At 45.4% G+C, this 22,497-nt stretch overlaps 1 protein-coding gene across 3 annotated transcripts; it reads right to left on the bottom strand.

Moving 5' to 3' along the window:
• Positions 1 to 1,754: 1,754 nt before the first annotated feature.
• Positions 1,755 to 11,656, bottom strand: LOC105463640 (golgin subfamily A member 8B-like). 3 transcript variants are annotated; one of them, XM_071067131.1, is made up of 16 exons: positions 10,757 to 11,656; positions 8,944 to 9,063; positions 7,744 to 7,824; positions 6,852 to 6,890; positions 6,543 to 6,590; positions 6,370 to 6,454; positions 6,165 to 6,274; positions 5,025 to 5,111; positions 4,810 to 4,917; positions 4,529 to 4,616; positions 4,006 to 4,124; positions 3,448 to 3,642; positions 3,265 to 3,365; positions 3,085 to 3,182; positions 2,828 to 2,983; positions 1,755 to 2,744 (listed from the first exon to the last, which is right to left on the bottom strand). In XM_071067131.1, exons 1-16 carry the CDS (start codon positions 10,802 to 10,804, stop codon positions 2,551 to 2,553), a joined length of 1,677 nt encoding a protein of 558 aa, XP_070923232.1. In that variant the 5' UTR covers positions 10,805 to 11,656; the 3' UTR covers positions 1,755 to 2,550. The 3 variants fall into 3 exon arrangements, with proteins under 3 accessions (XP_070923232.1, XP_070923231.1, XP_070923230.1); XM_071067130.1 differs by lacking the exon at positions 10,757 to 11,656 and adding an exon at positions 9,961 to 10,675; XM_071067129.1 differs by lacking the exons at positions 8,944 to 9,063; positions 10,757 to 11,656 and having other exon boundaries at positions 7,744 to 8,421.
• Between the last annotated feature and the right edge of the window lie 10,841 nt (positions 11,657 to 22,497).

Below are 22,497 nucleotides of genomic sequence, written 5' to 3'. Positions count from 1 at the left end.
ACAAACACACACACACACACCGCTACATGTGGCTGGCTGCCTGGCCTCTAGCACTGGGAATCAGTCACAATGCTGTCTTTTTGGAGTCTTGTGTGCCAATAAGAGAAAGCTGTCCCCTGACATTGCCCCTCCAAAGTGAAGCACCTCCAGTGAGCCTCCCTGTCCTGCCTGGCCTATGGAGAGCCAGCCCCCGCCATCCCTCCCACCCCCTACCAAGCATGGGAGTGCTGTGCAGGCAGCTGTGTGGCCTGACAGTCTCTACCAGTCCTGCTGTCCCTCACACCCATTTCTGGATGGCGGGGAAATGTGTCCTCTGCTGGCTGTGTTCTCTGTGGAGCTCAGGGGAGGGGAAAGGCCAAGCCATTTCTAGGGTGCTGTCGGGAGCAGTGAAAAGGCCATACCCTTTCCAAGGTTCACTTTTCCAGGAAAGCCCCTGGAGCTTCCCTGGCTCTTATCCTGTGAAGAAGGCTCTGGCCACCAGGGGGCAGGGCCATGAACGCAGCCTGGAGGGAGCCTGCGGGGCAGCCGGCACTCTGGAGGGACAGACAGAAGAGGCCACCAGGTGCAGACAGGAGAGGGAGGCACGGGGACGGAATGGAAGACGCCTGGGCTGGGTGGAAGTCAGTGCCCTTAGGTGCTGGTACCTGTCTTCCCGGCCACCGCTAGATCAGGCTTCTGAGCCTGTTGGCTGTCAGGGCCGGACTGCGCCCCACAGGCGCCATGGCAGTCCCTGTGGAATCCCCCAGGTGCCACCAGGCAGCATACAGGTAACAAGCCTGGAAGGTCCCCAACAGCCTAGCTGGACATGCTCAAGACACTCTGGGGCTCCTCGTTTGGTGGCACAAACTCCAGGACCCATTGAGGGAAATGGGAGCACACCAGGCCGAGGAGTATGGTTAAATCTGTTTATTCCAACATAAAAAGCAAAATAAACAGGAGTCGCATCACCAGGGAGCCACGACCCCATCCACGCCTCCTTCCTCTGTCCTATGCTAGCAATAAATAAGTTTCCCAGCCACAAATAATTATTAGAACCTCCTCCCCACATGCCAGCTCCAACCACAGCTAGGTACCATACAGGGGTGGCCCTACCCTCTGGAATATACAAAACATTACACAGACAAAATGTGTACACCGGGGAAGGGGGCCCACGCCAGCACCCCCGTGCTCGCCTGGTCCACAGTTAGCCCCACTGTCCTGCCTCACTTACCTCTCTGAATAAGGAGGTGGGGGCTCCCCTGAGAGAAAAGTTGCTATGCTGAGAGTAAGGAGGCTGTCAGAGTCATGCTTAAAAATTTTTAATTTAAGGTCTTGTCTTGCTACCCTAATTGTAAAGGGGTGACTGGGAAGGGGTGGTAGGGTCATGGTGGCGGTGGAGACTCCAGCCCCACTTCTCCAGGCTTTGCTGACACGGAACTGCTTTGAATTTTTATTTTTATCCCATGACTTGTTTTTTAAATCCCATAACTTCTTTTTCATAACATTTGGTAACTTTGCGTAAAACTTTTTTCTACATTTTTGCCACAATTTTTCTCTTTTTTATCCCATAACTTTTTCACTCCATAACTTTTTAAATCCCATAACTTTGTAAATTTGTGTTCTTTTAATAAACACTTGCATAGTTATATTACGATATTGTAAAAATGAAACAGATTATCTCATGCCAAGCATGCCTGGCATTTGCACAGTATCAATACCTTTAACACTATAGTTTTCAAGACTCACAAAATAAAATTTTAAGGCAAAAACAGCACTTCGCAACAACTTAATCATTTATTACATTACAGTAGCATCACACCAGCAGTCAATAATGTCACTTTAGGGGAAAAGTCTTTCAGTATTTCCAGTATAAATTCTGTTTACAAGAATTCATAAATTGGTAAAATTCATTGTAAGAAAACTTGGCAAATAAAGTTTTAGGCTAGAATTGGCATTTCTTTCTCTACTTTTCCTTCCTACCGGTTCACACAGAAAATGGGGGAAAAGCTGTTTCCAGTTCTCGGACTTTAAACAACTCTAATGTCAGTACTCATGGTGGCATATAGTACAAAGTAATCAAGAGTGCACACTTGAGGGCAAACCACATATTGAGCTAATGAAGAGCTCACTGTGATTAAGATGAGATCCAACATAATAGCAGAATATAAGCAAATTTTATCTGAATTCTGTAATGAACATACATGCTGCAATAACATTAAAAAAGCATGGCAGCCTATTCCAAACCAGCGAGAACAGTTTTGTGCAAACAGTGGGTCTTTGGGTGTTTGAATTCCCACCACGTAAGGGCGAACTCGATATGCATGCTAATGACCTACAATTATGAAATTAAAAACGAAAAATGCTAAAGGATGCCAGAGTGAACCTCAGTGAAGGCCACAGAGACCCACTCTCTTTTAACTTTTTACAAATAAACTTAAAGTATAAACTAGAAACACAAATAAACATGAATAGCTCTAACATTCGAATGAAGCAAATGAATTGTGTAGGAGATCAACCCTACAACTTTCTTTTTAAAAAATGTCTTGATCAGCTCTTGGATGATGGTGATGTTTATCTCCTTCTTCTCCGCAGCCAAGCCCAGCAAAAGAACGGCACGCAGCGGTTGCTGCCCAAGCCTGGGTGCTCCTGGTGCTCCTGGTGCTCCTGCGCGATGGGCTGAGCAGTAGGGTTGTCCTGGGGAGACCCCTCCCTGGCTTCTCCTTGCCCAGTCTCGGCGCTGTCGCTGAGGCTCACCTCACAAAGATCTTTGGAGAGAGGGAGGTGGGGATCTGAGCACAGTGCAACCCCCTGCTCCTGCCTGCCCGCCCTGCATGAGGGCTCTACTCACCACCATGCTTGTGGGCAGCCCCAAGCTCCTGGGGGGGTGGGGCTTCTGGACCGGGCTCATTATCAGGGCTCTGGGCAGCGGCCAGGAATTTTCTGTGCCCTTTGTTGCGGTCAGCACCAGCCGCAACAGCAACTCCTGCAGCTCTAGCAGCTCCACCTGGAGGGAGGGGTGCTCAGGTGTCAGGCTGCGGCCGGCCCCCACCTTCATGCCACCCCCACCCCCGACCCCTACCCCCGCAAGGAGGTTGCACACCCTACCTTCATCTCGTCGTCTTGGGCCAGCCTGATGATGTCCTCCTCCCGGTGTGGCCTCTGTGGCACGGCCCTCTGGCTCCGTTATAAGTTGTTTAATTTTCCTGCGGGAGGACGGGGCTCAGACCCTGGGGCCGCTCCGACGGCCCTGCAGCTCCCCCTGCCTTGCTCTGGCCTCCCACTCACTGATGGCATCTCTCCCTCCAGTACTGCGTGAATCGATGTTCTAGTTTCTCCACACGCTCCCTCAGGTCCGCCTTCTCCTCCAGGAGGTCCATAAGGCCGCTCTGGAGCCAAAATAATGGGGTCACCTCTCAGCAGCGACCTGCCTACCCCTGCCCTTCTTGGCCTATTCCAGGACTCACTCACCTCCAGCTTCTCCATGATTTCCTGCAGGGCCTGGGGGGTCTCCCCACTCACAGACTCGCCCCCAGTCCCTGGGGCTGGGACCGCTGCCTCTGGTTCCTTCTGGATCGAGGTTCCTGTCTCATTCACCTGGCCCAGCTTCTCCTGCAGCTCTTCGACTTGCATCTCCAAGTACAGTGCGCTCTTGTTCTCATTGTTCTGGACAGAGAGAAGCAATCAGCAGCCACCCACTGCAGTTGGAGACCCCAGAACTCGGTGTCTGCCTCCCATGGCACCGGGAAGGGTGGAGGCAGGTTAGAAAAATCATCTCTTCTCTCCCACAGCCACCAGAGCAGGGCTCTGGCTCACAGGTGCCTTGAGAAGTAACATTTCACGAGAGGGCTACACTGCCCCCTTTTACAGGTGGGGAAACAAAGGCCTGGAGGGCTAGGGAGGAGGGCAGGCTCCGCAGGTGGGGCAACCAACCAGCTCCTCGACGCCGCTCTGTGGCTCGGCCAGCTGCTGAAGCCTCTCCTCCTGCCTCCCGAGCCTCTCCTTTTGTGCCTAGTTCAGGGGACTTACGTGTTGATGGTTTTCCACGTGGGCCTGGAGCTCTGCTGACACCCTCTCTAGTTCCTTCCTCAGGTGCTGCAGCTCCTCCTCAGGGGGCACTGCTGGGGGCTCCGGGTGCTGGGGTTCAGCTGAGAAAGGAAGCAGACAATAAGGGCCTCTAGATTCTCAAAAAACAAACAAACAAAAACCCACCACCACCACCAACAAAAAACACCCTCCTCTTGGTGCACAGCTCCTCTCAGGCTCCCCAAACTTGGCCTCACTGCTAATGATTCCTCGCACCCGGATGGTAGCCAATCTTCCAAACCACTTTCAGATGGAGAGCACTGTGGGTGGCTGACAACGGGCCCTCTTTGCTGATGGGGACACTCAGGCTCATGGAGATAACAAGACTTGCTGTTTCCCGGCACAGACCTCTTTCCCTCTGCCTCAAAGCCCTTCCATCCACCCACCTCCCTGGGGCATTCTAAGCCACCCCCAGAGCCCCCTCTGATGCCAGGCCTGCTCCCAGGTCACACCAGCCCCATCTTACCCATCTGGTGTTTGAGTTGGGATAAGCTCCTCTCCAGCTCCTCCACCCGATGCATGTCATGCAGCTTCTCCTTCTTTAAGGTGCAAAGCTGCCCAAAGCACAGGGGAAAAGGGCCCTGGAGAGAGGGGCTGGTGGCTCCACAGGCTACCATCTGCCTCTCTGCCCCCACCTCCACAAAGCCCAGACCCATGACCACCTCTGGCTGTATATTCCCATGTTACAGATGCCCAGAAAGATCCAGTGACCTATCTAAGATGGGGGGCTGAAGGGTCAGATCTCACCTCCTGGGACATTTTCCTCATCGTCTCCTGCCACTGGGCCCTCTCTGCTTTTATATGTTCCGCATATTCATCTCTCTGTAGCTGTACTAGCTTCAGCGATTCCTTCACCTGCAAGAATGGGAACAGAAGTTACGAAGGGCTGTCACTGGTCCTCACCTGCTCCTGGCCACCTGGGGTCACCTTCCTTCCACATCCCTCCCTCTGCAAAACCTCACCTGTGTCACGTGCGCTTTCAGCAGTGCCCGCTCCTGTAAGGACCGCTCTAACTGCGTCTTGAGAAGTGTTTCACTGCGGCTCGAGGACTGGATGGTGAAGAGTGAGAAGTTTCTATCTGGGGAACCTGGGCCATTCCATACAGTGCCCCTTAAACAGGCTAGGGCTAGGCTCAATATACAACACGGTCAGTACAGATCAAGGCATTTACCCGTGGTCTGGTTTTTAAAAGAACTCAATAAAGTTGGAAGGGACAGGGAAAGAGATCGAATTTACAGCTGCCTAACAGAGGCCCAGAGAGATCAGTTAATATTGCTCTTGTTATTACTGTTATGACCAGCACTGTTTGAACCTTTATGGAGTGCTTCACCAGGTACCATGCTAGCAATCCCATTTAATCCTCACAACCACCATAGGAGACAGTTACTATGATTCCCTCTATTGTGTACATGAAAACACATGGAGTATTTGAGGTTAAGTGCTTGCCTAAGATCACTTAGGCAGAGCTGGGATTTGAATAGCTAGATCTATCTGATTCTCTAAGCCCATTTTTCTTGCTGGGGGACACAGATAGGAAGGGGAAACTGAATCTCTTGTTCACTGTTTGAAAGGATGATACATTCGCAAAGTCCAAAATTCAGAAGGTACAGAAGGGAAGTATCTCCCAGCCACTCTCTTGCTCTCTCCTGAGTTTTTTATGAACCTTGCAGTCTTATTTTATGTACATTTTCATAGTATGTACACACACACACACGCACACACACACACACGCACACACACACACACACACGTTTCCTCTCTACAGAAATGGTAACATACTAAAGGTACTCTTCTGTACCTTCACAGTACAAGTACCCAATACCCCACCTAGGACTTGGCCAAGACCCCAGCCAGGTAAAGGCAGGGCAGGCACTTGGCCTCCAAGCTCTGTGTCCAGTGCTCGCTCCCCACCGCACTCCCCAACTCACCCACAGCAGCTGACTCAGCCCCAGGCTGCCTCTAACAACCAGACACAAAAGCAGCGAGACATGGCCATGCCGCTTTCTGGGCAGGACACTCCATCCTGCAGAAGGGACCTTTAGGCTCACTCCTCCATCTGTGAAGCCGGGCTCCCAGGAGATGGGGCAGGTGGTCAGACTCACCTTGTCCGCCGCCTTCTTCTGTGTGGCGGTGACAGCAGACAGAGCCCGCTCTAACTCTTCCGTACGCTGCGATGAACGTTGCAGGCGGGCAGCCAGATCCTTCGACTCTTCTGTAATGAGAGAGTTGAGATGGGGCCCAAAGGACTCCCACTAAAGACCTATCCAAGTGCAAGGTTGAAGGATGATAGGGTGCCCAGATTCCCACCTTCAAAGTATATGAGAGAGCGTTTCGTGCGATACACGTCAATAATTAGTTTCTTTTTCTGTACGTTCAATCTCTGGATTTGAACCTTTAGGAGAAAAGCCAGGCAAGTGCTGAAAGAGAAGGAAAGAAACATTCCCCGGAGGACAGGAGAAAACTTCACACCCTCCACTCACCTCTAGCTCCCTTTCGGCTTTCTGTTTCTCGTTGTTTGCCTTCTTTTCCTATAGGAAGAGGAAGACAGAGCTCTTACCAGGGGGAGGCAGAGGTGGCACAGCAAGAGACATGCCCCCAGAATGCCACCAATGCCCCAGGACAGGCCCACCCATGAGACCAGGTTATCAGGGACCCTGTGGGGATGGGGTGGAATCTGAGGGGTGAGCCTTCTTCCCCAGGCTGGGAGTGGGCGAGACGAGACTGGGGCATCTACATCTGAGTGCCCCTCAAACCCAGCCATCATGTCGTGAGCAAAGAAATCGCGTTACTTCTTCCAGCTGATGTTCCACTTGTTTCTTCTGTTGTTCCTGTGGGGAGAGTCAAATTAAGGTGATGGAGGGTGGCCCCCTCAACTCTATTCCCCAGGCCAGGAAGCGGTAGGCAGGGGCCAGGAATGGATTTTAAAGGCTAAGTTCTCAGACCCAATGGGAACACAAACTGGTCAACTCTCCTCAAGGTCCCAAGGACAGAGGATTTGGGTCTTTGTTGGTTTTCACCCACAGCCACAGAACTCAAAGTCTGAATCTGAAATCTCTTGAGAGGACAGGAACATAAACCTCTAGAGATGGAGTTGGAGAAAGGCCCCCCTCCTGCCCGCTTGTGATTTAGAAAAGTGCGTTCATTCAATAAACATTAACTGAGCACGTATGGGCCAGGTACAGCTCTTCACAGTATATATAGGACGGAAAAGGACACACAGGAGCTCTTGGCCCTGAGGTTTCCATTCTAGGGGGCTTTTAAATCTCGGACTCTCAGAGCTAACAGACACCTTTGATACTCACTACCTCCTCTGGAAACACGAGCCCAAAAAGGAGAGGCAGCTTGTCCAGAATCAAAGAGCAAATCAGGGACTGAGTCACGGCAGAAATACGGGGCCCCTAACAACCAGTCAGGCTCGCACTTCCCCAAGAGGCAACAACCCCAGGGCGTGTGTAGCAAGGACTCCAGGAGGGGTGTGTGGAGAGGAGACAGTCGGCAAAGAGGGCAGCAAAAGAACAGCCATGGTGCGTGTTCTGGGGTCCCTCCAGGTGAGGCTTAGGCACCCCAGCTCCCCATTTGTCCTTTGCCCCACGGCCCCCAGCCCCTTTCTTCAGAGCCCCAAGAGGAAACTGGAGCCCCGGATTGGCAGCCTGGAATCAGGGGATCCCACTGGACTCTTACCAAAGATTTGATGGTGTTATTCAGTCGACTGATTTTGACGGACCTCGAGTCAAGGACTACCGCTTGTTCTTGGCACAGGCTCTGAGGTGCATGCAGAGGGGAGGAGGTGGAGCAGGAGTCGGGGGAGAGGTAGAGAGAACAATCATTAGGGCTGGGGTGTGTGTGGGCTGTCTCAGCTGGCAGAGGGGCACCTAGTCCCTGCTGTGGGAGGAGGTTGGAGGGCTGGCCTGCCTGGTCACTGCACCTCCACCCAGAGCCTCCCACCTCCAGATCCTTCAGGGTAGCACATGATGTAGGGCCCGCCCCGTGGAGTACACATGGACATATTGTGTTCCCCTCAGTGTCTAAGCCCTCTGACTTCCTTTCATTCAAATCAACTGGCAACATTTTCTTTTCTGCCTCTCTTGGACCCTTTGTCCCGTAACTCCTTTGTGCCAACTTCTCTCATGGCTCTTACTTCCCCAACATCCCACCCTGGGGCCTGACATCAGTGACTCCTGATGGCAAGTGGCTGTTCTCATTGTCCTGGCTTCCCCTTGAGACTGGGGATGAGGAAAATCAAAGAGCAATGACCATATCGTGGGTGCCCTGAGTGTTTACAGCAGGCCATGTACTAGGGATTAACATAAAAACAACAATAAGACATCTCATTTAAACCTCACAAATGGAAGTCAAACAACAGAACCTCTATTATACAGATGTGTAAAAAGAGGCCCGAAAATCTCAAGCAACTTGCCCTAAATCATATCCCTAGCAGACGGAAAGGCAGGATTCGAACCCAGAATTCTTTTTTTTTTTTTGCTTTTTGTGAGACAGAGTCTCACTCTGTCTCCCAGGCTGGAGTGCCGTGGCGAGATCTTGGCTCACTGCAAGCTCCGCGTCCTGGTTCATGCCATTCTCCTGCCTCAGCCTCCTGAGCAGCTGGGAATACAGGCACCTACCACCATGCTGGCTAATTTTTTTGGTATTTTTCAGTGAAGACGGGGTTTCACCATGTTAGGCAGAATGGTCTCAATTTCCTGACCTTGTGATCTGCCCGGGTTGGTCTCCCAAAGTGCTGGGATTATAAACATGAGTCACGGTGCCTGGCTAAACCCAGAATTCTTAACCAGTACCCAACGGTCCATCCACAATCTTAACAATTACCCTCTACTGCCCCTTTGGTCCCCTGTCCCCAGGAGCCTGGCCACCAAGACTCACATCCTGAGCTGAGTGGCAACCAGCAGAAGTGGATGTCTCAGGGCTACTGCCATTTGTTTTCCTGTTCCTCTTTGCTTCTGCTGGAACAGCAGGGCTGTTTCTGTGCCAATATTCTTTTAACTGTGGGAAAGAAGAGCAGTAATCCTCATGAGACCTATCGGCCCCTACAGCCACATCCTCCCTTAGAGTTTTTACAAAATACTCTTATACACCATCTGATTTAACGACACTAACAGCTGTATAAGAGGTGTTGTCACAATCTTTTAGGGACTGAGAGGGATTGATATCATAGCTAGAAAAAAAAAAAGAAAAAGAAAAAGGCGATACTGGAACTTTGAAACTCAGTCTTCTGACTCCAAGCTCTGCGGTCTTGCCAAGAATAGCAGCTGCCAGGGACCAAAACCAGAGGCAGAGGTAGAAAAGTAAACATTAAGTAGGCAGGAACTGTATGCCCTGCGGTTTAGAGTCATACATCCTCACACGTCTGTTAGTGTGAAGAAGTGCACCAGTACCTCTCAAACTTCTATATCAATGTATCCTCACGGCAGAAGGCAGCCTTTCTGTTAAACCCGGAATTTATCAGAAAGAGGACTGCCCAGCCTCATTTCAGAGAGAAGTCTGGTATTCTCTTAGAAACCTATGTGACTGTCATCCCTAAGTATATTCATGTTTTTTCTCTTAATCTCAAGAGAATCAAGGGAAACTGATGCTTCAGAAAGATGTCTCACATTTATCCTGTGGCATTCAAAGTACCCCAGGTCGAGATAATATGAGGAAGAGTCAAGCTGTCAAGTTCAGTTTCCCAAGATCTATTCCACAGAAGATGAGCAAATCTCACTTCAGAGACGACTGACTGAAGGGCAGTCTGGTCCCAGAACCATGGAGAATTAGAATATGAGGTGGAGAACTCAGAAAAAAAAGTTAAAATCTCTCTGGAAAGTAGAAGCCTGGGAGAAAACCAAACCAAACCCATTCTCCCATTGCCACTTGGAGGTACGGTCAACGTTTTGCGCTCACAGGGGAAGTGTAGGCTTTCCCCCCGTCAAGGTCGATGTTAAGGGAGTGAGGCAGCCTGGAACCTCTTGCTCCTAGGTCCCACAGTCTCCATTCCCCTTCCAGCTGGAAATTTGCACTGTGAGCAGAGGAACCAGAAATGGGGTGGGGACACTTAGGGGACTGGGTCATAAGATCAAAGGCCGGTCTTCCAGTAATGACAGTTCCCAGGCAGACTGTGACATCACTACATTCCACTCCTCCTGATTGGGGGGAGGGACCACATCAGCGCAATGTCCGAGTTACCACTCCACGATGGGGGAGGGAAACACAGGGTTGAGACCCAGGACCTTGTAGACGCCAGCGCAAAGAGCCCAGGGAGGTTGACCTTGAGGCAGCAGGAGAGGAGGGCAGAGTCTGCAGCAGGGAACTCCAGGAGTCACCAGCCCAAAGTCACCCAGGGATGACTGGCGAGGGTGGGGCCTGTGGCTGGGGAACCCAGGTTCTTGGAGACAAGAGCGCAAAGAGCCCAGGGAGGTCGAGCTTGGGTCGGCAGGAGGTGAGAGCCTAGTAATGGAGAGGGGAGCCCCAGGAGTCACCCGCCCAAAGTCACCCTGGAGTGATGGGCGAGGGCAGGGACTGGGCTGATGCTGAAGGGGCAGGGCTGACTGACAAGACTTTTGCGGGGGGAGTCCAGAGGCACCTGCATTGGAGGGCCCTGTCCAGTGTACCTCAGCAGCGATATGGGCTCTGGCAGCAGTCTTGTCGTTGGAGGGGATCTGTAGCTGGGTTGGTGGCCATGACCTGGTGCGTTTTTTACCTTTTTCTTGGCTGCGGCCAATCTGCTCTGCGGAGTTTCTTCTGCCATCGTGGGGCGGGAAAGGGAGGTGGGGTTGGGGCCACAACAGCGAAATCCCAGCGAGCACTGATCAAGACCTCCAGTCACCTACCAGGCAGCTGTGTGACTGAGCCACAGGAGTGGTAACCAGGGCACCAGTAGAATGTAGAATAGGGGCGTGGCCTTAATGCTCCAAGCCTATTGGTCAAGGAGAACCATGAAAGGGAAAGGGGTGTGGCCAGGCAGCAGTGTGTCCAGAAGGACCCGTGGCTCATAAGGAAAGTTACTCATGCACCTGCTGTTCCCACCCACTCTGAAAGAGGGGAGGGGCTGCCCACTCTGGGAGAGGGAAGGGGCCAACTTTTGCTTTAAAAGCTTTAAAACTTTAAAAAATATATGTGTGCATACTTTATATATAGATGTGTGTCTGTGTGTGTGTATCTATGTGTTTATCTAGAGCTGTCTTCATTACCCAGTTTCTATGCAAGGTCTATGGTTTTGGCCTATATTTTTATCTTCAAATACAGTACAAAATTATCAGTATTACCTGAACTGAGATACAGATCTTATAAAAATGGAAAATCCATAGCATGCTTGATGATTAATGAAGCAGACTATATTATTCAACATTCCAATAAGATAATCACAATGATTTCTCTTTTTTGGAAAAACGTTTCTCTTATTCTCCTACGTTATTGTTAAGACTTTTTTTTTTCCCTCAAACAAGAAGCATGTTTAGTATCTGGAAAAACACAGAGGTTTTGAGCCAGGTGTAGAGGCTCAAGCCTGTAATCCCAGCACCTTGGGAACCTGAGACGGGTGGATCCTCTGAGGTCAGGAGTTCGAGACCAGCCTGGCCAACATGGTGAAACCCCATCTCTGCTAAAACTACAAAAACTAGCCAGGTGTGGTGGTGGGTGCCGGTAATTCCAGCTATTTGGGAGGCTGAGGCAGGAGAATCACTTGGATCCAGGAGACGGAGGTTGCAGTGAGCCAAGCTCACGCCACTGCACTCCAGCCAGGGCGACAGAGCAAGACTCCATCTCAAAAGAAATACAATACAATACAATACAATACAATACAATACAATACAATACAATACAATACAATACAATAAAATACAATACAATACAATACAAAACAAAATAGATTTTAAAAGCTTTCAATTTAATAAGCACTCAAAGCTCTTTACCGGTTTAAAACAAACACAAGGCCCATTTTTCTAGAATCACCTGGCCTCTCTAAGCCTTGCAAACAAAACTGAATTTCTCACTTGATACTTGGCTATCACTTGCAATCACGAAAACCAAGAATTGTGTTATGTCACTGTGTACTAATTGGTACCTGGAGTTCACACAAGGCTGGGTTCAAGGGTTGAATCTTTCACGATTTGCTCCAAAACCTGTGTGCTTCTTATCCCAGACCAAACTAAGCTTTTGTGTAGAGTTCTACAATTTACAGTTAGTAGACAAGAGTGGTTCTCAATAATGTAGTCTCTGGAATAGCAGCACCAGCAGCACCTGAGAACTTTTCATAAGTGCAAATTCTCAGGCCCTACCCTGGACCTGGTGAATCAGACACTCAGGAGCAGGGCTCAGCAATCTGTGCTGCAGTCATCCTTCCAGGTGTTCGTGAACCTCTGCCATACAGCAGGTAGAAAAATGTGTTTTCTTCTGTACGTCAAAAGCCAGGGATACTCTATGTTGTGTCTCGATATGCAGCAATGGCATGCAATTAAAACACATAACTCTCCTTCCTACTCCCACCCTCCATCCAATGTGTTTTATTTTCATGAGTTCCGAAAGAAAACAAGTGGCAATCAGAAGTTCAGTCAAAAAAGTATACGTACAAGTATTAGTTCTCATCCAGCCTTATCTCATAGAAAACCATTTATATCGTCTGACAGCTAGTTTTAAAAAAGTATCTTCACAATTTAAGTCTCAGGCACACTAGGAGTTCTATCATAAAACACCAAGTAGATCAGAATGTCCAAACTTACTGGAGAAGAAAAGTGGAACCATTGGCTATACTTCCAAATTGCATTCAAAGGAAATTTAAGTTCTGAATTGTTTTCACCTTCATCCTTCCAAGTGAATAGAATCCAAACAGAACACTCCATTCCTTCAAAGCCTCTAGCCAGGCACAGTTTTACTGTATTACGTCTTGCTTTCAATGGATATAAAGCAGAGTCCTGGTCGGCACATTAGGTACACCTGCAAAGATGCAGAACTAAACGGTTCCATCTGTTCCGTATTAAAACAAAAGTCCTGTAAACCTTGGACGGTGAGTGTAATACTTCAGCACTAGCACCAAAACCTCAAAGATGAGAAGATACCAAGAACAGCAGTAGCAAACAAAACTAAACTCTCTGCCAGGAGCAGTAGTTCACACCTGTAATCCCAGCACTCTGACAAGCCAAGGTGGGAGGATTACTTGAAGTCAAGAGTTCAAGACAAGCCTGGGAAGCATAGGGAATTCTCATCTCTGCAAAAAAAAATTTTAAAAGCAGCTGGGCATTGTGGCACAGACCTGTCATGCTAGCTACTTGGCAGGCTGAGGTGGGAAAATTGCTTCTTCCCGGGAGTTCGAGGCTGCAGTAGCTATGATTATGGCACTGCACTCCAGCCTGGGTGACAGAGTGAGACCTAGATAATTACATTCTCTCCTGCTCCTGTTTACACCAAAATCACGAAGTTAAAATACTTTCAAATTTGCCAGGATAAAAATTAAGTGAAATGTGACTTTGGAGTTTGGAGGAAGAAGGAAGGAAGGGAGGGAGTAAGGGAGAGAGGGGTGGAAGGGAAGGAGGGAGGGAGAGAGGAAGGAAGGAAGGAAGAAAGGGGAAACAGAAAAGGAAAAGAAAAGAAAGGAAAGGAAGAAGGAAGGAAGGAAGGAAAAGGAAAAAAGGAAGAAAACAAAAAAGGAAGGAAAGAAGGAAACGAAAGATAAAAGAAAAGAAGAAAAGGAAAAGAAAGGAAAGGAAAGGGAAGGGAAGGAAGAAAGAAAAGAAAAATAGAAAGAAATAACAAATTACTTACTTAGTAACCTCAATGACAAATAAAAGTATTGTATCTTTAGCCTGTAGAGAAATCTTTATAATTACTCAGGAAAAAAATCCAAAAAAAAAAAAAAAACCCAAAAAACAAATGATTTTCAACAGAAAATGGGCAATGGAGAAACAGTCACTTCTCACAAAAATAAAAACGGTCAACAGGTATATAAGAAAGATTCAAAAGCATTAGAAATCAAGGAAATGTCATGAAAACAATGACATTTTCTGTATAAAGGCACAAAGATGACAAATGGAATGGGGAACCTGGAGCTCTGTTCCTGTTGGTGGGAGTATAAACTGAGACACTTTTCCTGGAGGATAATTTGAAAATTTCTATTAAAGACTCTCAAAATCATTACCCTCCGGAAATTCTACTTCTATGAATTCAGTCCAAAAATGCTTGCTCGACTCCATTAAAATGTATATATAAGAAAATTCACCTCTGCGGCGGCAATGATAAACTTAATATACATCCAGCTATTAAAAATGATGATGCTAGGATATATTTCCTGTCACAGAAGTATGCCCAAAATATAGTAAGTGGCAAAACACTATCTAATATGATTCTACTTTTGAAAATATTTACATGTATAAAAAGCATAAAAAACAACACACCAGAATGTTTTGAGTGGCAAATTAAAGATTTTTCTTAATATTTGTCATCCAAATTCTTACAAAAAGAATGTGATTTCCTTTATAATCAAGGAGAAGTGTTATTTCCATTTATTTATCTTTAAATCTCTTTTCTTTTTCTTATTTTTCCTCCTGTATGTATGTATCCCAAGTAGGCTAGAACTCCTGCCTCTTGAGGGAATCCAGCCCATTTGTGGGAAGTGCACTACATACAGCTGCTCATCTTCCTTTTATTTTAAGAGATCTGGAGACATTTTCATTTCAAACTGTTTTATCGTTCTCAGAATATATGTTAACATATGAAATTGAGGAAAAGACAAAGGAAAGGCTGACTCCCTACCCTCCTGGGGCTACTCTTCCAATTTTTGCTGCTATCGTTACATATTAGTATTCACTGGGTACTAAAAAGATGGGCAGCCCCTTAGATCCTTTTTCCTTATCTCTTTCTCATAATCCTACTTCATTCCTTCATTCACTTATTTTTAAAAGGGTCATGTGTACAAATATATAGTTCAGAAAATTTCTAAATGTAACTATCTATAAAAGTATGCGGCAAAATCCCATTCACAGTCCTAGTCTCCTTCCACAGCCAAACACTTTTAATTGGTTTCTTATATATCATTTCAGAATTTATCTTTGAAAATACACATGTATATTCTGATTCTACTCTTCTCGCTCAACACAAAAAGTAGCATACCACACCTACGATACCACTCCTTCTTCCTTTTAAAACACACACACCATCGATCCGAGTTCTTCTACGTGAGTGCAGAGTCTTTCTCATTCTTCTTTTCAGCTGCACAGTATGCGTCATTTGGATGCACCTCAGTTTACTTAACCAGTTCCTGTTGGTGGACACTGAAATCATCCCTATCATACTATTGCAAACAACAGTGTCAAGCACAACCACCTGCACACACCAAGTTCATTTCTGAATCTGCCTTTGATGAAGCCTCTGCTTGAATCACCACAAGGTCACAAGGCTGAAAACTTAGCCCCTTTTTTAGTTTTCATTACGTACAGCAGTATGTAGCAAAAGACTCTCTCGGGCAAAGCAAACGTACTCTTTGGGGACGTACTTCATAACAATAAATGGATACACAGAACACCAAGGAGAACCCGTTCTATTTAACCATGCACATGTATGCATACAATATATGATATGCACAGAAAGTTTAAATAAATCCATCAAAGCATTAAGCACTGTCTCAGTATGGTGGATCTATGGAGTGCTTTGTAGACTGCCCTCCTTGTCTATCAATTCTTTCTAATTTCACAACAGTAAATATATATACTTCTACAATATAAAATTTCAAAAACTGCGAACTCATATTAAGCTGCATGTATTCCTTCAGTCTCTCCCACATTTGTACGGTGTACAGAGTGCTCAAATATCACTTCGTTAAAAATATTTAATTATTTTTCAAATATAGAGATGGCAGGGTCTTGCTCTGTTGACCAGGCTGGTCTTGAACTCCTAGATCCTCCTGGTTCCCCTCACGTCCATCTCCCAAAGTGCCGGTATCACAAATGTGAGCCATCAGGCCCGGCCACCTTCATTTCAGAAATCTTTCCCCAGCACTCCATATATTACGAGTAATGCCTTACTTCTTCTTTAGATAGAACTTTAGTCATATCTCTATTACCTCACTTGTCACATGATAATCAGTTGCTCACCCATCCATCTCCCTTCATTGCTCATGAGCTCCTTGAGAAGAGTCTGATTTTCAGCACCTTGAACAGAGTGTGACACATACATGCTTCATACACAGAGAAGGAAATGATTTCATTACAGTGTAATTAATCCCAGAATTCAACATCTGTATTTCTAAATCGTTCTGGATACTCTGCCAACAACCTGCGAATGTTATGTTTTTTCCCTAAAACTTATATCCATTACTGAGTGTCTACAGTCATAGCTAACTCAATTGTGATGTGACGTCTTGCCAAGCCCATTCACAGTTTTTATTGGTGACTTTTAATTTTAAGTTTTGATTTTGATTGTTTCCTTTTTGTTTTCTTAATCTAGCAGTGTTTGGTAAACTTCAACATCTCTATATCCCTTTGTTTTTGCACCTGCTGGTCTCTGCTTGAAATAATGTCTCAAGGTTTTAGTCACCTGGAAAAAATTTCTACTCACCCTTAAAGAATCAGCTTAAATAGGCTGGGCATGGTGGCTCATGCCTGTAATCCCAGCACTTTGGGAGGCCACGGCAGGCAGATCCCCTGAGGTCAGTAGTTCAACACCAGCCTGCAGTCTTGAACTACTTCAACATGGTGAAACCCCGTCTCTACTACAAATACAAAAAATAGCTTGGCGTAATTGTGGAGGCCAGTAATCTCAGCTACTCCGGAGGCTGAGGCAGGATAATTGCTTGAACCGGGGAGGTGGAGGTTGCAGTGAGCTGAGATCATGCCACTGCACTGCATCTTGGGTGACAGAGTGACACTTCATCTGAAAAAAAAAAAAAGAAAGAAAGAAAGAGAGAAAAAAGCTTAAATAATACCTTCTCTGAGGAGCTTTTATATCTTCCTATTCTTTCAGGAAGAGTTGAAAATTCCTCAACTTTTGAAACATTTGTGCCTCTTTAGTATATATCAGGCACTGAACTGAGTGCCTAGGATAGAAAGATGAAACTGTAGACCCTGCCCTCATGGAGCTCATGGTCTAGTATGGAAAATAGCCATATGAACAAATAATCACACTATAGTTCTTCAGAGCTCAAATCCTATCCTAAATACTGCTAAATTAATGTTCTGTGAGGGTTTGAAAGTATGAGGACCAGGACAATATGGCTGCTTGGATGGTGTTCCATCCAAGTTAACATTCGGCCCTCATCACCAAAGGTCATACGTGTGTGTCTCTTCCTTGCAACCCACCAGGGCCTAACACATCATATCACCACCTTTGAAATTAGGAAACAGGCTCAGAAGTCCAAGAGCTTGACCAAAGTAACTCAGCTGGTAGGTAGCAGAACCAGGTCTGTATGATTCTTCTTCAATGTCCTGCCAGTTACATGGGCAAGTGGCCTCAAAATCAACAGAAGACAAGTAGAGGTTGACATGTGTCAACGAACAGAGGCTCAAAAGGAAGAGTTTATACACAAGAACAGAACAGAAATCTTCCGGAACTATGATGTGCAGTAGGAGGGCACACACCAGGTTACACCTTGGTCAAGTGAATCTATAGTTCCAACCTGGGCCTCACCCGCTAAGCTCCAGACTTAGCTATCTGTCTTTCTTACTCTTACATAAATTCCACAGGGCAGGACCTTAATCTCTAGCTTGTTCATCACAGATTAAAGCAGAGCCTGGCTTATAGTAAGTACATAATAAATACATGAATGAATAAATAAACTATCAAAGAAGCTAAAGAAACATTGCACACTACTGGGGGAAGGGATTACCATGAAACAGACCCTAGCAGTCACTCACAAATATAGTTGACCCTCATTATTTGTAAATCCCATATTTGCAAAATTGTGTACTTGCTAAAATGTCTTTGTAATCCCCAAATTAAAACTCCTGGAGCTTTTGAGGTGACTCCTGGATAGACACACAGTAGTGAAAACTCTGTCACTCCTTGCACATGTCCCCAACTAAGGTCAAATAATGTGACCCTCTGTCTTCCTGTTTCAACTCTCCTACAAAGATGACCTGAGGACTGAGACAGTAGAGGACAGTGCAGGGTAGTGTAAGATGCTGTGGCTCTGGGGCCAATTGGATGGGGTCTGAATCATAACTCTGGCACCTGTTAGCGGAATGGCTTCAGGTAAGTCACTTAACACTTCTGTACTTCCTTTATTCTTTTGGAAATAAAGAAAATTCAATCTACCAGGATGAGTTGTTTCTAGGAATTAAGATTATAACCTAAGTGAGATATGTATATATGCATATATTTACACTGGAAACAAAGGTTTGGTATTTGATTAATTCAGTGTTCCGACCAACTTTATAGAATATTTCTACTGCAAATAATAAGAATTGATTGTAATTATTTATAAAGAAATAACAGAGATGTAGACAAATCAATTATTTGGATGAGCTAGAGGCAGGCGTCAAGAAGCTTCCAAAGAAATAGAACTTTGCCAGGCACTGAAGGTGTGGAAAAGGGTTCCAAGGAGAGAGAACGGCGCCTACAGAGAGAGGTCCGGCTAGGGTCAGGAAATGGCATTTCAGGAAGTCTAGAGCAGTAGAAGATGAGGCCAGAATACGGTGCCACAGCACTTCTCTACACCCTATATACACCTTGTACTGCAAAACCTCACTCTCTGCATTGAATTCTTGGTTTCTAGTTCTCTTCCATTAAACTGTGAGCCCCTCAAGGTGAAGTTCTCTAAGAAGAATCCATAGCTACAGTCCTCTAAATTTGAAAACAAGTTATTAAACACAGATACACCCAAAAAGACTGTATAAAAATAACTCATAGGTTGGGTGTGATCGAATCACATCATGCTGTATAGCTAAGCATGTCCTATATTTTATGACAAACTAGGGTAACAAATTATTTATTGAGGACCTGTTGTGTACACAGAGGCACGCTGGAAGCTGTAAAAGACTTGATTCTTGCTCTCAAGAAACTTCCAAGGTTGTAGACAGCCTGATAGAAGGTAGTTGAAAGCAAATACTTCAAGCACTATCCATCACAATTATCTTAGGTATTTACTCTACTGTTCTACAAGTCTCTGAATATTTCGAGGCTCCCTTTCCTATCTCTGATGGACTCTACGGCTCAACATTCTTTACAGCCACAGGCGTTCCTGTACTTCACATTAGTATTGAATCAACATTTCTTACCATCTGCCTCCTTCACCAATTAAAATTCCACTTTACTTCCAACGACCACTTTGGCTTTGAAGCCACTGCCTGATACTGACACTTCGTAGATGTAGTATGAATATTCTTATATGTCTCTGTCTACTGATGAGAATCCCACTCTTTTAGTAGGAAGAGTAGCACTGACTTCCAGTCAACTAGTTTCCATAATATCTGAAATATCGGATAATATTTCAATAATACTCCCAAAACAAATAATGAGTGATGTTCTCTCAAATATATGCATAATCAAATGTGAAATTGAGAAGATGAGGAGGACCTTAGACTCAGAGATTGTATTCAGGCCTTTGTAGTGGCATTTATTTGACATAATTATGCATTTAAAAACTAAGTTAAATTGTCATCAGATCAGTCTGAAATTTATAGAGCCTTTTGTTGGTGAGAAACGTATTTTATACGTAATCATTTACCCGGAGAAATGTTTTTGATTAATGTTATCTGTTAAAGACTTCAGTTCACAATGTTTTCCCTGTTAGTAATAGATATCATTTTGGAGCTGATGTGGAGAAGTAGAAGATCACGTGCTAATTGCTATCTGATGTTCCTCTGGGAGGACAATTGATCGGCTTTGGGTTGCCGGGGTTTGGAACTTAAAGGCAAGTCTGAGTCTAGAGATCTTGCCACTGACTTTTGGAAAGTCTGTTGATTGTACCTTTGGAAGTGCCTTTAAATGTCTTATGGAAGGTCAGGCATGGTGGCTCATGCCTGTAATCCCAGCACGTTGCGATTATTGATTAACAAATCAATTTGGGAAATGCTTGGTAAATTCAAGGGGACCTCTCAGAACAATGAATTTATATGGCCATGATTTTTTTTTTCCCCCCGAAGATCATTCACAAGACTTTCTAGTACACCAGTTTGGAAACTGTTGGTGGAGGAATCAGGGTAATTAGAATTTGGACTATTCCAGGTAGAGGTTGTCACTATATTCAAGGAATTGTTCTTAGTCTTTAGTCTTTCTATACATCCGAATTACCTACAGGAAATGAACTAGCAGAAATAGAGAATTGGGCCTTGGCTCAGGCCTAACAAATGGGAACATCTGAGAAGTCTGGGTGTGGAAAAGCTTCTAGGTAATTCCACGTAATCCAGAGAGTGAAAACCACTCAATTACAATAGGCCTTCTGGCCTCTTGCTAACTGAATTGTTAATCCTAGTTGAGTATGCTTCTGTTTTATTTTCTTGGGCCTGGTCCAGGGACTAGACTGTTGCTGTAATTAAGTTCGATTTTATCATTCTTCCCACAGTATCAGTATCCCGAGTTCAGATTCCATTTCATCAGTGGGGCAAATGTATAGGTCAGTATAGGACAAGTGTTAAACATTAATGGAAGAGACTGTATTATATTGACATTGTTCTTCCAATCTGGCAGCCTTAAATTTCATTTAGAAAATGCCTCTATTTCTTTTTCTTTTTTTGAGACAGAGTCTCGCTCTGTCGCCCAGGCTGGAGTACAGTGGTCAGATCTCAGCTCACCTCAAGCTGCGCTTCCCGGGTTTATGCCATTCTCCTGCCTCAGCCTCCCGAGTAGCTGGCACTACAGATGCCCGCCACGTTACCTGGCTAGTTTTTTTTTTTTTTTTGTATTTTTTTAGTAGAGATGGGGTTTCGCTGTGTTAGCCAGGATGGTCTCGGTCTCCTGACCTCGTGGTCTGCCCGTCTCAGCCTCCCAACGTGCTGGGATTACAGGCTTGAGTCACTACGCCCGGCTGAAAATGCCTCTATTTCTAATTTTACCTTGGTTTTGATTTATTTTACTATAGGGATCACATAAATGATTTTCCTCTTTTCTTGACTTGCTTGTCAACTCCTACATTTTTGAAAGCTTCTGGTTAACTTCTAGTTACAGGTAAGTTCCGTTTTCTGTTTGCTTAACAGGCTCACTGAGATTTTTTTTTCTTTTTTTTCTTTTTCGAGACAAAGTCTCACTCTGTCTGTCACCCAGGCTGGACTGCAATGTTGTGATCTCTGCTCACTGTAACCTTCGCCTCCCAGGTTCAAGCGATTCTCATGCCTCGGCCTCCCCAGCAGCTGGGATTACAGGTGTGTCCCACCACGCCCAGCTAATTTTTGATATTTTAAGTAGAGATGGGGTTCCATCATGTTGCCTAGGCTGGTCTCAAACTGCTGACCTCAGGTCATCCACCCAACTCAAAGTGCTGGGATTACAGGTGTGAGCCACCACACCCCGCCACCACTTCTCCCATTTTATAAAGGGTAGTCTTTTTCAACTTCTAAGAGCTCTTTAAAATAGTAAAGCCCTGCCATAATGCAGCTAAAAAACGAAGATATAAAATGTGTAGTAACACGCTTTTCTTAACATTAATGAAAAAGTATTTTTCAATCAGTCTGTATTTTCACAGAAAGGACAAAAATAAAAGATTCAGAAACAAACTGTGTATACAAAGTACATATACCCTGAAGCTCCCAAATGATTGTGAAGCAGTCACTTCCAAACCCTACTGCCCACCACCCAAAACACGAGGAGAAAATAAGAATGTTGGCCTTTCCCAGTTTCAATGATCAGGAGCAACGTACTCAAAGCCCAGTTTAAAGAAATGTTTCTGCAGAGGCTTTACTGCGCTGGGGATTTAGCCCCTTCTATTCTTCTAAACTCACTGATTTCTGCTTGTATATCTTTAATCATTTCCCCATTCTGCTTTCCTTCAGGGTTTTTGATTGTCCTTTCTAAGAATGAGTTAGAGGCTTAATTCATTTTCATTCTTTTCTTAATGACATAAGGATTTTAAGGCAATGAACATTCCTCTGAGCTCTCCTCTAGTCTCTAATACTAACGATTGCATTATTACTATTCTCTAGATATTCTGCAGTTTTAACTTCAAATCCCTGTGTGACCTAAGGGCTGTTTGCATGAATTGTAATATTCCACCAATCAACTTTTGTTTTCTGGTTTTGTTAGTAACTTATAGATTTAACTAAGATCAGAGAATGACATCTGTCCTTTTTCTACTTTTCAGTATTTGAGATGTTCTTCATTGAAAAAGATTAGCCTCTTGAATGTTCCAGATAGGAAGAGGGAGGTAGCGGATGAGAGAGCAGAGTAGATAGAAGTTTCGTATTTTAATTATGATTTAATTCTAAGCATTCTAAAATTTCATTGGATTTTTTCAGCTATGAATTACAAGGGTGTTTAATTTTCAAATTCATGTAGCTTTTGGTTATCTCTTCATTATTGACTTCT

This window comes from Macaca nemestrina, chromosome 7 (assembly GCF_043159975.1).
Source record: "Macaca nemestrina isolate mMacNem1 chromosome 7, mMacNem.hap1, whole genome shotgun sequence".
Classification (NCBI taxonomy): Eukaryota; Metazoa; Chordata; class Mammalia; order Primates; family Cercopithecidae; genus Macaca; species Macaca nemestrina.
The sequence above is the reverse complement of the archived record's forward strand: the minus strand, read 5'-3'. Positions and strand labels throughout refer to the sequence as shown.

What these genes read in the sequence shown, in the direction of transcription:
- LOC105463640 (XM_071067129.1), bottom strand. Translation starts at nt 8,130, where the DNA reads ATGTTGCCAGTTGATTTGAATGAAAGGAAGTCAGAGGGCTTAGACACT. An exon ending in TGGAACATCAGCTGGAAGAA is followed by an intron (nt 6,591 to 6,851) that starts GTAACGCGATTT and finishes CTCTTCCTATAG; the next exon opens with GAAAAGAAGGCAAACAACGA. An exon ending in TGAAAGCGCACGTGACACAG is followed by an intron (nt 4,918 to 5,024) that starts GTGAGGTTTTGC and finishes CCATTCTTGCAG; the next exon opens with GTGAAGGAATCGCTGAAGCT.